This window comes from Benincasa hispida, chromosome 10 (assembly GCF_009727055.1).
Source record: "Benincasa hispida cultivar B227 chromosome 10, ASM972705v1, whole genome shotgun sequence".
In the NCBI taxonomy this organism is placed as follows: Eukaryota; Viridiplantae; Streptophyta; class Magnoliopsida; order Cucurbitales; family Cucurbitaceae; genus Benincasa; species Benincasa hispida.
Genome location: NC_052358.1, coordinates 13099639 through 13113898, shown reverse-complemented (window position 1 = coordinate 13113898; position 14260 = coordinate 13099639). Strand labels below are relative to the sequence as shown.

At 36.4% G+C, this 14260-nt stretch overlaps 1 protein-coding gene across 2 annotated transcripts; it reads right to left on the bottom strand.

The window, feature by feature from the left end:
- Positions 1 to 1503: 1503 nt before the first annotated feature.
- LOC120087646 (arogenate dehydratase 2-like) lies at positions 1504 to 5084 on the bottom strand. 2 transcript variants are annotated; one of them, XM_039044488.1, is made up of 12 exons: positions 4722 to 5084; positions 4556 to 4617; positions 4365 to 4457; positions 3594 to 3794; positions 3429 to 3509; positions 3048 to 3143; positions 2885 to 2962; positions 2655 to 2744; positions 2505 to 2566; positions 2260 to 2344; positions 2088 to 2172; positions 1504 to 1788 (listed from the first exon to the last, which is right to left on the bottom strand). In XM_039044488.1, exons 1-11 carry the CDS (start codon positions 4972 to 4974, stop codon positions 2113 to 2115), a joined length of 1161 nt encoding a protein of 386 aa, XP_038900416.1. In that variant the 5' UTR covers positions 4975 to 5084; the 3' UTR covers positions 1504 to 1788; positions 2088 to 2112. The 2 variants fall into 2 exon arrangements, with proteins under 2 accessions (XP_038900416.1, XP_038900417.1); XM_039044489.1 differs by having other exon boundaries at positions 2260 to 2341; positions 4722 to 5081.
- Positions 5085 to 14260: the final 9176 nt, after the last annotated feature.

Below are 14260 nucleotides of genomic sequence, written 5' to 3'. Positions count from 1 at the left end.
ATTGCAACCTTCTACTTCAAAAGAATGTTTGATCAGCTCGTGTTTTGGATTGCTTTTCGATAATGAACAATGATTACTTTGTTTCAATTGTGCGTTTAAGTTCGTAGTAGATATGGTATGAAATCTTGTTGGTCATATTTTAATCGTGCAATCATGAGTTAACTATTTTGTCTTGGATTTTTTTGTACCTTCAAAAAAGAGAACTTTACACATGAAACACATGAATTGCATTCTAAAGTAATATTCTTTTTTTTTTTGGGTCCATGTTAACTAAGGTTCCCAATATGGCAAAAAATGGTTAGCTTTTAACATAAACTAAAATCCAATTAATTTTGTATAAATTGGTGGAACATATAATTTTAAATATGTTTCCAAAATATGATATTTCATATACATAATTATTTGTATATAAAAAATTATAGTAGAAAAAGTTACATACGATCTAAAATAACCTACATTCAAATTACAAATGGTTATAATTCAAAATATAATAACTTACACTCTAAACACAGACTAAAATACTTTGCACCCAAACACAAACTGTAATAAACTAGACTATAATAGTCTACACCCCAAACACATACTATAACACACAATTACACACAATTTATTATATCCCACAAATGGTAATAACCATAGACTATAATAACCTACTTTATCCCCTAAATGTCCTCTAGATGTACAATTTGACCACAAATTTCTTCTAAAATATAGTAAGGGAAGATGAAGACTTATAATTTATGGAAACGTTATTAATAAGCCAAGCCTAACTATTATATTAATAGTTGTCTAACCAAACTTTCTCAATAAAATAAAATAATAGATAATAAATAAAAAAAAAAATAGTTGTCTAACCAAACGGGACACTTCCATCTATTCAAATAATCATATCAAATTCATATGTACCGACGGTTTCTTGTTTCTTCTATCCTTTTTTAAAAACCAAAAATAATAAACAAAATTGTCAAGTAAACACGTCCAAATTGGTGGTTTTGACTGCTGAAACAATTGGCTGTACACACAACCAAACAAGGTTAGAATCCTAATATGTTGCTTTCACTAAAATTAACAAAAGAACTATAAGCTAGCTTCTTTCAAAGCTCCTAACTCAAGCTATCCCAACATGAACATAGTTCAACTATCATATAGTTTGTATTATCGTATCGACCTCGAAGTCAAAGGTTCGATTCTCACACCTCTCTAGTTGTAAAAAAAAAACATTTGTGCTATCTTATAAATTGTGACTACACAACTCTAACTTATCAAATAATCAGCATTATGCAAGGGTAAATATAACTCCTAACATATTCCTATGCAATCTGATCCCTCAAGTATTAGCTTCCCAGTTACAGTTAGTCGGGCAAACAAAGAACCATTCCCCACCCTCGAACCCGAGCTCTAACCGATTTCATTTTACTAAACACAGAAATTACATGGTTCAATAGAAAATGAACAAAAAGATTTGTTGCCACATATTTTTCTTTAAAACACATTAACAAAAAATTTGCAAACCAAAATTGACTACAAAATTGACTTAACCTCTCAGATATCCGAACTCTAGACAAAATAGTATGGAGTAAATGAATAATTAATTTGCAAAAGTAAACTAAACCTGTGAATGAACTAAGTAATATCTACTGGTTTTATGGAATATTGAGCCGAATCTTCATATGAAAAGAGACACATCCATAGAGCCACAAGCTTAACCTTTAAGCCAACCGACGATCCCTCCTGTAAGTTGACAACTGAGGAAGACGATATACAACTTGGTTGATGCCATATTGCCCCCTAAAGGAATCAATTCAAACAAGTCAAGAAAGAATAGCTACAAAATATAAAAGTACTATCACAACATGTTTCAGAATATTTTACTGATACTTCAACAACTTCTCCCATGTAAATATTAGTGTCAAAAGTGGCCGTATAGATTTTGGGAATAAGTTAATTTGAATGGTAGAGGAGCTTCTTAAATAAATGCTCTAAAATCTATATAGCTCAGGACTAGTTTTATGAGATACAAGCACAATCTATAAATACTATATAAAGAAACTCGGGTTTAGCAAAGTAGACCAAGAAATAGGAGATACCAAGTCTTCTGGATGCTGTAACTTCTCATGCCATACTAGTGTCCGTTGGATAGCTTCCTAGCACTCTCAAAAACGTAGCAAACTCCTGTCGAGCCAATATGTCATTTCCTATCACGTGCCAGTATGAAAATTTATTTTCTGAATATTGTTTGGAAGATCTGAGCAAACATACCTTTAAATGCCTAAGGGCATTTTGTGCGTTTTGATCAGCCATTGATGCTTCAAAATCCACATAGAAAAGATAGTCGAAGTATCTGCTATAGAAAGAGGAAAAGAAAAGGAGAGGGAAAGGGGAAGAAAAGGAGAAACCTTCAGACCATTGAAATAACCGGACAATACGCAGTTATGGAGGAACAAATGCATTGGCAAGAGAAAAGTTGTATAAGTAATATATAGTAGAGGTTTCAATGAATGTACTTTGAAGATCCATTATCATCAGATGATCGTAAGGGCTGGTTCCGCAAAGGTCGACTTTCAATCTGTTTGAGAAAACAAACGGTGCTTAGCTAACGAACTACATAGCAGGTGCATTGAGAAGGTTCCCATGGTCATTGGGCAAAATTATACCTTTGTAAGGTTGATTTGGCGAAGAGCAAAAACTGCAAGTGCCTTGAAGAGAATTCCCGGACCCTCCTCTAATGAGAAAACTATACTTGTCTGAAAAGGAAGTAAGCATATTATAAATAACAGTTTGCTTATTCTAAGCACCATGTCCATGAATACAAAGAAGTAGAAGGGGAAAGACTCTTCCTCCTGAAAGGAGGCAAAAAAAAAAAGAAGAAGAAGAAGAAGCTAACCTTGAATGGCCTATCAATGCCTGGAATTATGGGCTCTCTCGCTAGCATTAGAAATCGAGTTACATTGTCAGAGTCATCCTAATAGAAGAAGAGAAAATTGGTAATCGGTGCAGCATTAGAATATATGGGCTAGTAAATGATAACTAAATGCTTAGGTAAACACCTGAATATCTTCAGCAAGTATATTCAAGCCATATATCGATGCAGCCACTGAGCTAGCAACAGCTCCTGCATCTTCCAATTTGTGAAAAGCCACATGCTGCATAATATCCAAAGTCTCATCAACAATCATTCTGAACAGGCAATTAAAACGATGCCAATTTGAATGATATGAATATAAAATCATCATATCATCAAAACTTCATACGAGTGTGGCCGATAAATAAGCATCCACAAAAATCTGACTAGGCTGCTCAGAATCTCTGTTGAGCCATTATGATAACTTGAAGACAAAAGATGACAAGTTTTCCAGCAGTATAGACCAAAAATGACGAAATATCGTAACAGTAACTGAGCAGCAATTGAACAACCAAAGATCAGGTACCTTTGCAGCACCAGCAGTATCGTCCACTGCTTCTCTCACCAATCCTAGCCCTGTCAATGTGTTTTCACACTGAGCAAGAGCCTGAACAAGAATCATGTTAAGCCGGAAGGGAGAGGGGAGAGTGGGAGGGGGATTTATGTGTATATATAATAAGACTGTTCTCACCTGTGGATGACTGAGCACCCTTTTCAGTTCCTCGATTTTAACACCATGATTGGCTAGTAAACAATGACGAACTGCAAATTTTACCTCACCAACTATATGCAACCTATGTCGAAGCAGAAGATCATAGTTTCTGTGGATGCTTCCACCTAAAGAGTTCTCTATTGGCAAGACAGCTCTGTCTACAATCCACCGCTCAACAGCCTATAGTGGGAAGAAGGATGAGCGAATCTTTATCCTAAATCATACCAAGTCATGAAGTACTTATCATATATCTTAAGTCTACACGATTAACCTCTTATGTGAACATGAGTTACATGTTATTCCTACTTTCTAAAATCTAAAACACAGATCATTTAAACAAATGAAAGATCAATGTCTAATTCGCTCTTATGATATCACAATTCAAAAATCTTCTCTAATTTCTATTATCCTGAAAATAATGGATCAAAAGACTAAATGAGATATTAATCTCCGAATTTAGCCTCAAATTCTCGGAAACTTGGGGAGGTGGAGAAAGCTTTGATGATGTATCAAGCTGTTCAATAAGTACATAAAATACATATACCGTGATAAATAAATCAATGCAAGAAATGAAGAACACACAATTCAAAGTCAAGTGCACACGATGCGAGTCATACGACCAATTCAAAGTCAAGGTAAACGAAACAGCCATGGTTATGTTTCAGACGCCTAAGGTCCCTCCGAATAACTGTAATTGAAGCAATTCAAGATGCATTCGTCCAGTAATATTTTCACAGTTCGATTACTCACTTCAAAAGCAGCATCAAATTGTTCGCAAGGAACAGCCTCGCAATTCGGATATGCCTTCCCCGCAGCCGCCTCACTGTATGCACCAGGAACCCCCTAAAACCGCACCAACATTAATATCATTCAAATGCAAAGATAGCATTCATATCTAGACCACAAATTCACAACAACAGAGATGCTACGGACATAGTCACCTGGTAGGCAACGCGAAGGCGGGATCCAGTGGAGACAGAGGACTTAGTGGATGATAGAGGCCCTAGAATACGAACAAATCGAAAACGATTCCTCAAATCGATTAAACTGTGCGCCACAGTAACATCAGAAATTAAAAAACGAGAGGTAGCAACCACAGAAACGTACTCGGTAGCGTGCTTGGATCTTTGATTACAACTTCGAAATGAGAATCCTCCATGGCACTCTGAGTTTCAACGAACCGTGAATTCTTGCCACTGCCTCCATGAAGAACAGATACACATCGAGAAGAACAGCAAAGCCGCTTCCAGAAACAGCGAGAATCAAGGATTAAGTAAGCCCTGCGGTAAGACGGCGATGATCTGCTGCAGATATACCGTGGAGAGGGAGGTATCGAAGATCGCGATATAGAAGTCGCCATTGCCGATGAGAAGCACTGCACAGGTAGAGAGAGAAACGCGGGAGAGAGGAAAATCTGTTATCAGCTTTTACCGTGCAGATGTTTTAAGTCCGTATGATAATACTATAACTAATATGTATTTTCTCCCAATATCTAAAAAATAGCATAATTGAACTGACATGGTGTTTGAACAAAGTGAATTAACATAGTGTTTAGACAAGATTGCAATACTTCATAGTTGATTATAAGTAATACTACAAATGTTGCAATACTTCTTCAATCCGTGTTCTTTGTAAATGGTGTCTCACGTAGCACCATTAAGCGTCACAATGCCCTCAAATTTAGGGCAAAATGCTCTCTTTTCCTCCCTACTTGATATAATTGGCATCGATTTGTCTTGATTACACATAATTGAAACGTTTTTACTTGTTTTAGCACCAAATCTTGTTATTGGGCTCAAATTCTGAAAATCAATAACAAACAACATCAAATTTAATAAAAATAAGTGAAATCCTCTCTAAATAAAAAGGCAAATAAAAGCACAATGTAGGTACTTTTTCTTAAATACGCTAGTTAAAAGGCTAGTGCGATGCACATGGTTAAATTTTATTAGAATTTAATATATATATATCATTTAGTTTGAATAATAAGAATTTAATAAAATTAATAATGAAAAAAATTAGTCCTAAAACTATATTCATTTTGTTTTAGGTTAATTTACCATGAAAATAAAACAAATTGGACATGGTTGAAAATCTTTGGCATATAAATTTTTAAGGTGAAATATAAATGGTTGTCGAAAAAAATGGTGAAATATAAATGGTAAATGAATATACTTTTCATTAAGAAAAATTATAAATATACTTCAATTTAAATTTTAAAATAATGGAAGAGATAGAAAAATAAAAATAATAATAATAAAAAAGATATATTAAAATTTACAAATGAACCACATAATAAAGTATTAAAAAAAAATTATATTACATATACTTAAAATTAAAAGAATGAGACAATAGGAATGGTTTAGATACAAGATCTAGTTATATATATATATATATATAAATCTAAAAAAATTAAAAATCCATAAAATCAGGAGGAAACACTCCATATAGTTATCAAGTTATATTTTACATGCATTTTCAAATAAGTTATTGATAAATTAGTATATATTCTTAATATAAAAGACAAATTTGTTTAGATACATAAATTTGTTTCATACACACACACAAAAGAAAAAAAAAAACTTTTTTTATGATTATTTCACTATCATAGGTACAGTGTTGCAATGCTGCAAGGTAGAATGCCCCAAATTTTACGATTTTTTAGCTCCGAACATCACGGAAAGCTTTCGTTTCTCCCTGATCTCCTTAGCAACTGTTGCTCTTTCGATTGACCTGGACTTACTACTCGAAGCAAGAAATTAAATGTGCAAAAACACCTAGCCCTTACATTTTAATCAAAATAAAATGCAAAATCTATGTGCCAAAAACCAATCAACAGAATGATGAGCTCACAAATGCTCATAACTGCAGTTGGGTCAAAATACTGTTTTGCCCCTACAGTTACATCTAATTCCTTAAGTATCACTGATTCCACTAATGAACAGTTTATAGTCTAACTATAAACTAACACCTCTTGGACTAGTGAGAGGTAGAGGCCTCATTGTTCAAGACCCAAAATCAGCTATTAAGGGAGCAATTTATCTACTTTCCCAAGGAATGAGAATGAGTTAATTCCATCTTATGTAGTTGTGTTCCCAATTCCTTAATCAGACGAATCCCCGAAATGATAGGCTTATTGAATCGGCTATCATGGCAACTTTCTACAGATCAAAGGACTGTCATCATAAACAGGAGTTCACAACTCACTCAAGATTAAGGTCAAGTCTCATATGATCATCCTAGTTAAATGTAAGTCTCTTCTAGTCACGTTGTTATATAGAGAGTCCTCTAATGAAATGTAAGTCTCTTCTAGTCACTGATTCATTTAATGAAATGTAAGTCTATTCTAGTCACGTTCCATGAGCAGCGGAAGGATCGTTCCAAATTCCATTCGAAATTGAACATAATCAATTACAGTACAACAACAAAAACTTGATGCAACAACTAGAAATTACAGCATGCTAACAAGATAATCAAGGGATAGAGTACGTTTACATTTAAAGACTCATTTTTCAAACTCCCTCGATCAATCCAATGCGTCCAAGAACAGCAACACGAATGCAACGACCGGTACAACACGAACACAATGATCACGAACCCAATGAATGACCTCCATAACCTCAAAATCAATCGAGTTGAGTGAGGACACCACCACAATGGTTATCTTGGTATTCTCGGTGTGAAAACCCAAGTGTTGTGGGCTATGTATGATCTTGGCTTGAGGAAGAGACATGAGAACAACAACCGTGTAGACGATCAAGCAAGTGGGAGATAGGATGTTGTCTCTCGTATAGACGATATGCTTGATAGTGTAGAAGATGGCAGCCTATCGTATAGACAATGCCACGTGATTGTTTAGCTAAGACTAGTTGAATGAACTATCGTATAGTTTTAGTCCACGATTGTTTAGTCTCTCTATTAGCTATCGCTTAGTGAAACTCTTTCACTTGATAGCCTTCACCGTGAGTACTTTCTGAATTGAGTAACTCTATCAAACTAGAAAAAAAAAATTTCCTTTTATCTCACGATTACCATAAAACCACCCATAAATAAATATGATAACCAACTTACCATATTATATTTATAACCTATAGTTTTAATATTTTATCTCATGAAACATATAAACCATAGTTCTTTTTCTATTTTATGGTACTTAATGTAAATCATACTTACATTAATCCTCCACTTGATGTATCTCATACACCACACCGATTATATCATATATATCGAATTTTCTTTTGTCAATTTGAACATTTCAAATCAACACCAAGAATTGATTCTCAACTTGAATCCATTGAGCTACCAAGGGGACCTTATGGACCTGTAGCTTGAAGCTCCAATGGTACGTGAATAATTGACTAAACTTTTTAGTTAGAGGATCCACCATTCGTTAACTGTCGAGCACTCCACTAAAGACCGACAGTTGCACGCTTCTCACTACATATATATTTTTGTGTCCATATCAACCAATCAACGGTGTGATAACCCTTCACAGATCGCTCATAAGTACAACTGGGCCATTTCACCTTTATGCCCCTGTAGTTACATATAACTCCTTAAGTACCACTAATTCCTCTAATGAACATAAGCCATAGTCCTACTATGACTGAGTCCTCTCTTCCAAAGAGAGGCTATGACCACTATATTCAAGACCCGAAATCGGCCCTTAAGGAAGCAATCTATTTACATACCCCTACTTCGGGGAAGAAATGAATTCCATCTTGTGTAACTGAGTTCTCAGCTCCCCAATCAGACAAATCCTTAAAAAGGTAGGCTTGTTGAGTTGGCAATCTGGCCACTCTCACCCATACTAATCAAAAGACCGCCCTCAAAGGCAGAAGTTCCCAAAACACTCAGGATTAAGGTCATGTCACCTATGGTCGTTTAGGTGAGATGTAAGTATCAAGTATCAACGGTGTTATATAAAGAGACTATTAATCTCGTAGTCCGGTCTTATACAAACTCTTTGTATAGGACACTCCCACTCACATGTATCCACATGAATGGTCAAGATCAACCATCTGTAGTAGATCACAACACTTGTAAACCTCTACAAAGTGGGTCGTATCCATAGTGTCACCAAGATAAGGTATCCCTCCTATATCCTTATACTACAAACCTTTTAGGTTATCACTTAAGACATGATCTATTTGTATATCTCATATACATGCTTAAGTTTACATACAACAACCATAGATCTTTGTTTATTGGATATGAGTAAATGCAAAATAAAATAACTCTTATTTTATTCATAACAATGTGTACAATGTTTACAAACTACGAGACTCCGGGAGAATTAGGACTCCAATCCCAACAATCTCCCACTTGTCCTAATGCCTCGGAAGACTAATGTACAATACATGAAAAATACAAGTACAATATACAATAAACTAGGGCATACTCTATACCCGTATATCATCTCCCACTTGCCCTAGACAAGATGCCGCATGTCCTGTAGACCCAGACTCTTCAGATGACCCTCGAACACCTTAGCTATGAGAGCCTTTGTAGACAGATCAACAACGTTGTGTTCCGACGCGATCTTCGTGACTATCACATCACCGCGATGCATAGTCTCCCTAATCAAGTGATATTTCATTCTATATGCTTGCCTCTACAATGACTCCAAGGTTCCTTTGAATTTGCCATAGCCCCGCTATTATCACAATAAAGAGTGATCGACAAAGACATATTGGAACAACTTCCAAATATGTAAGGAATTTCCTCAGCCAAACAACCTCCTTAGCTGCTTCACAAGCGGCTATGTATTTGGCTTCCATAATGGAGTCCACGATGCATCCTTGCTTGATGTTTTGCCGCACTACAACCCCTCCATTCAGAGTGAACACTGACCCTAATGTCGATTTCCGAGAATCTCTATCAGTTTGAAAGTCAGAGTCTGTGTATTCTATAAGGATCAAATCCTTATCTCCATACACGAGCATGTCAATGATACTTGAGGATCGTTTTGATAGCCTTCTAGTGATCTAATCCTAGATTGGACTGATAACGAATAACAATCCCTACTGCATAGCAAATGTCAGGTCTGGTAAATAACATTTCATACATTAAGCTTCCAATAGCCGAAGCATAGGGAATTCGTCTCATCTCCTCAACCTCTTGAGGTGTCTTAGGACATTAATCCTTAGACAAAACTCCATGTCTGAAAGGTAACAAACCCCTTTTGGAATCCTGCATCCTATACTGATCAGCACTTGATCGATGTACGATGCCTGAGACAAGGCTAACCTCTTATTCTTACGATCCCGAATGATCAAGATCTCTAGGACATTCTTCGCCTTTCCCAAATCTTTCATTTGGAACTGGGTGGCTAGCCACTTTTTAATGTCAATCAGAAACCCTATATCATTCCCAATGAATAGGATATCATCCACATACAGTACCAAGAAAGCTACTGAGCTGTTGATGATCTTCTTGTAGACATAAGACTCATCAACGTTGTGATCAAAGCCAAACGATTTGACCACATTGTCAAATCTAATATTCCACGATCTAGACGCTTGTTTCAGCCCATAAATGGACTTATTAAGCTTGCAAACTCTTTGCTCTTGATCTGGAACAATGAACCCCTCTAGTTAAGCCATATAGATGGTCTCCTCAAGATTACCATTAAGAAAGGCAGTCTGGACATCTATTTGCCATATCTCATAATCATTAAATGCAGTTATGGACAGGAATATCTTGATAGACTTTAACATGACAATAGGTGAGAAAGTTTCCTCATAGTCCACTCCCTCGACCTGAATATAACCCTTTTCCATGAGTCTAGCCTTAAAGGTCTGCACCTTTCCATCTACACCTCGTTTTTGCTTGTAGATCCACTTACACCCTATAGGTTTTACCCCATCAAGCTGATCCACAAGTTCCCAGACGTTATTGAAGTACATAGACTCCATTTCCTGGTTCATGGCCTTAATCCACTCATCTTTGTAAACATCCTTTATTGCTTGCTTAAAAGACAATGGATCCTTGACCCCATCATCAGAAATGATGTTCTGGGCTTCAGTCAAACCCATGTAGCATTCCGGTGGGTTCATAACTCTCCTATTACGTTGAGGTAGTCTTAACTCTTGAGATGGTTGACTAGATGTACTGACCTCAACAACTCTTGTTGATCTGTCAGTCTGTTCAAAAACTCTTGTTAAACCCTCAGTAGTCTCACTAGAAATCTCCTGTAAAACAAGCTTACTCGAATCATAGAAGTATCCACCCCTCGTTTCCCTAGAGTAGCCTACAAAGAGGCAAACTTTCGAACGCGGTTCCAACTTCTTCGAGTTAGTCACAAGTGAAGGAAATCAGACATAAGGATTTCCATGAGCAGTGGAATGATCGTTCCAAATTCCATTCGAAATTGAACACTAACAATTACAGTCAAGAAATGGAAACTTACAGGTCATGCACAATACTAAATTACAACATGCTTTACAATGAGATCAAGGGATAACAAATACATACCTTTGAAGACTCATGCTTCAAACTCCATCGATTACGAACGCTCGAACAGTCTCCAAGACGACAATACATGAACGCTCGAACACAATGATCGCAACACAGCATGATCAACAACAACCACCACACGAACACCACGAACACACAACGAACGGCCTCCTAAACCTCGAACTCAATCGAGTTGAATGAGGACACCACCACAATGGCTACCTTGGTATTCTCGATGTGAGAATCCAGAAGTGTGGGGTTTATGTGGACTTGGTTAGAGGAAGAGACTAGAGGAATAACAATCGTGTAGACGATGGAGCAAGTGGGAGATAAGAAGTGTCTATCGCATAGACGAATGCTCAATCGTGTAAAAGACGTCAACCTATCATATAGATAATGCCCTACGATCGTTTAGCTACAACCAATTAAGTGAACTATCCTATAGTAACACTCCACGATCGTTTAGTCTCTCTTTCAGCTATTGTTTAGTGAAATAATTTCACTCGACAACAAGTCGTGATTTTCTTTCCGAGAATAGCAACTCTTCTATTAAGGAAAACCTTTTTCCTTTTATCTCACGGTTATCATAAAACCACCAATAACCTCCCACTCAAATGGTTATTAGAGAAAAAGAGATAATTATCCAATAATTAATATAATTATAAATATATACGATAACCAATTTACCATACTATATTTATTACCTATAGTTTTAATATTTCATCTCATGAAACATATAAACCATAGCTCTTTTTCTATTTTATGGTACTTAATGTAAATCACATTTACATTAATCATCCACTTAATGTATCTCATACATCACATCGATTATATCATATATAATCGAATTTCCTCTTGTCAATATGAATATTTGAAATCAACACCAAGAACTCATTCTCAACTTGAATCCATTGAGCTACTAATAGGACCTTATGAACCTATAACTTGAAGCTCCAATGATACGTAAATAACTGACTAAACTCTTTAGTCACGGGATCCACCATCCGTTAACTACCGAGCACTTCACTAAAAATTGACAGCTACACTCTCCTCACAACATATATATTTCTGTGTCCATATCAACCAATCAACGGTGCGATAACCCTTCACAGATTGCTCGTAAGTATACCTGGGTCATTTCACCTTTATGCCCCTGTAGTTACATCTAACTCCTTAAGTACCACTGATTCCTCTAATAAACATAAGTCATAGTCCTACCATGACTGAGTCCTCTCTTCTAAAGAGAAGCTGTGGCCACTATGTTCAAGACTTGGAATCAGCCCTTAAGGGAGCAATCTATCTACTTACCTCTGCTTCAGGGAATGAATGAATTCCATCTTGTGTAACTGAGTTCCCAACTCCCCAATCAGACAAATCCTCAAAAAGGTAAGCATGTTGAGCTGGCAATTTGGCCACTTTCACCCATACTAATCAAAGGACCGCCTTCAAAGGCAGGAGTTCCCTAAACACTCAGGATTAAGGTCATGCTATGGTCATTTAGGTGAGATGTAAGTTTCAAGTATCAACGACGTAATATAAAGAGACTATTCATCTCGTGGTCTGGTCTTATACACTCTTTCTATAAGACACCCCCGCTCGCATGTCTCCACATGAATGGTCAAGATCAACCATCTTGGTAGTTCACATCACTTGCAAACCTCTACAAAATGGGTCGTATCCGTAGTGTCACCAGGATCAGGTATTCCTCCTTAATCCTTATACTACAAACCTTTCTAGGTCATCACTTAAGGCATGATCCACTTGTATATCTCATATACATGCTTAAGTTTACATATGATAACCATGGAGCTTTGTTTATTGGATACGAGTAAATGCCAAATAAAATAGCTCTTATTTTATTCATAACAATGTGTACAGTTTACAAACTACGAAACTCTAGAAGAATTAAGACACCAATCCAAACAACAAGCACGTGGGCCGAACATCCCCAAATCCTAAAGTGGTGTAAACTACCTTTATGGCCTCTCCACAGCTCAAAAGGTGTTTCAAAAACACATTTCGAGGGAACGTTGTTCAGAATATAACATGCAGTCTCCATTACAAAACCCCAAAACAAGTCTAAAAGATCAGTATAACTCATCAGATACTGAACCATGTCCAACAGGGTTTTGTTTCTCCTTTCTGATACACCATTCTGTTGAGGTGTACCTAAGGCCGAGAGTTGGAACGTAATTCCATGTTCTATCATATAATTCTAGAATTAGAGGTCCATATACTCTCTATCACGATCAGATCGTAGTGTTTTTATCTTCTTACCTTACAAGTTTTCAACTTCAGCCTTATACTCCTTGAACTTATCAAGGGCTTCAGACTTACGTTGCATTAGGTAGAGATACATGTACCTTGAATAATCATCTATGAAAGAGATGAAATATTCATATCCACTTTGAGCCTTAACATTCATCAGACCACAAAGGTCTGAATGTATAAGCTCTAAGGTTTCCTCGACTTTATAACCTTTTCCAATAAAAGGTCGTTTGGTCATCTTGCCTTCAAGGCATGATTCACACACTGGCAAGGAGTTTTCTTCTAAACTCTTTAGAAGTCCACATTTCACCAACTGCTCAATCCTATTGAGTTGATGTGACCTAACCTTAGATGCCGAAGATGGGCCTTTTCCTTAAGAGAAACCTTTGGTCTTTTAGCTGTTGTCGCCGTACTGAACATTTAAGTATTAAACAAGGCTTTTATGACTAACAATCTTAGTACATATAAGTTATTTTCCATTGAACCAAAACCAATCTCCATACCATTCTTGAAAATAAACACTTTACTCTCAGAAAAGGAGATGGTATAGCCTTGTTCAATGAGACAAGAAACCGAGATTAGGTTCCTCTTGATATAAGGAACTACGAAAACATTATCTAGTAACAGATAACGTTTCTTGTCCAAAAATAACTTCAACATGCCTACAGCAATAGCTGAAACAACCTCACTAGTACCGACTCGAAGAGTCAACTCTTCGTGTGGCAACGTTTGCCAGGAACTAAATCCTTGGTAAGAGGAACTGATGTAATTCTGAATCAAGTATCCAGGTAGAATCATCATTCTCTACCAAACACGTCTCCAAGACCAATAAATCATATTTACTATCTTTAGACATCCTCCTCTTTTGGAGAGTAGTGGGATCAGTATCAGAACCTAAATAATCTCAAAGTACCATTTCA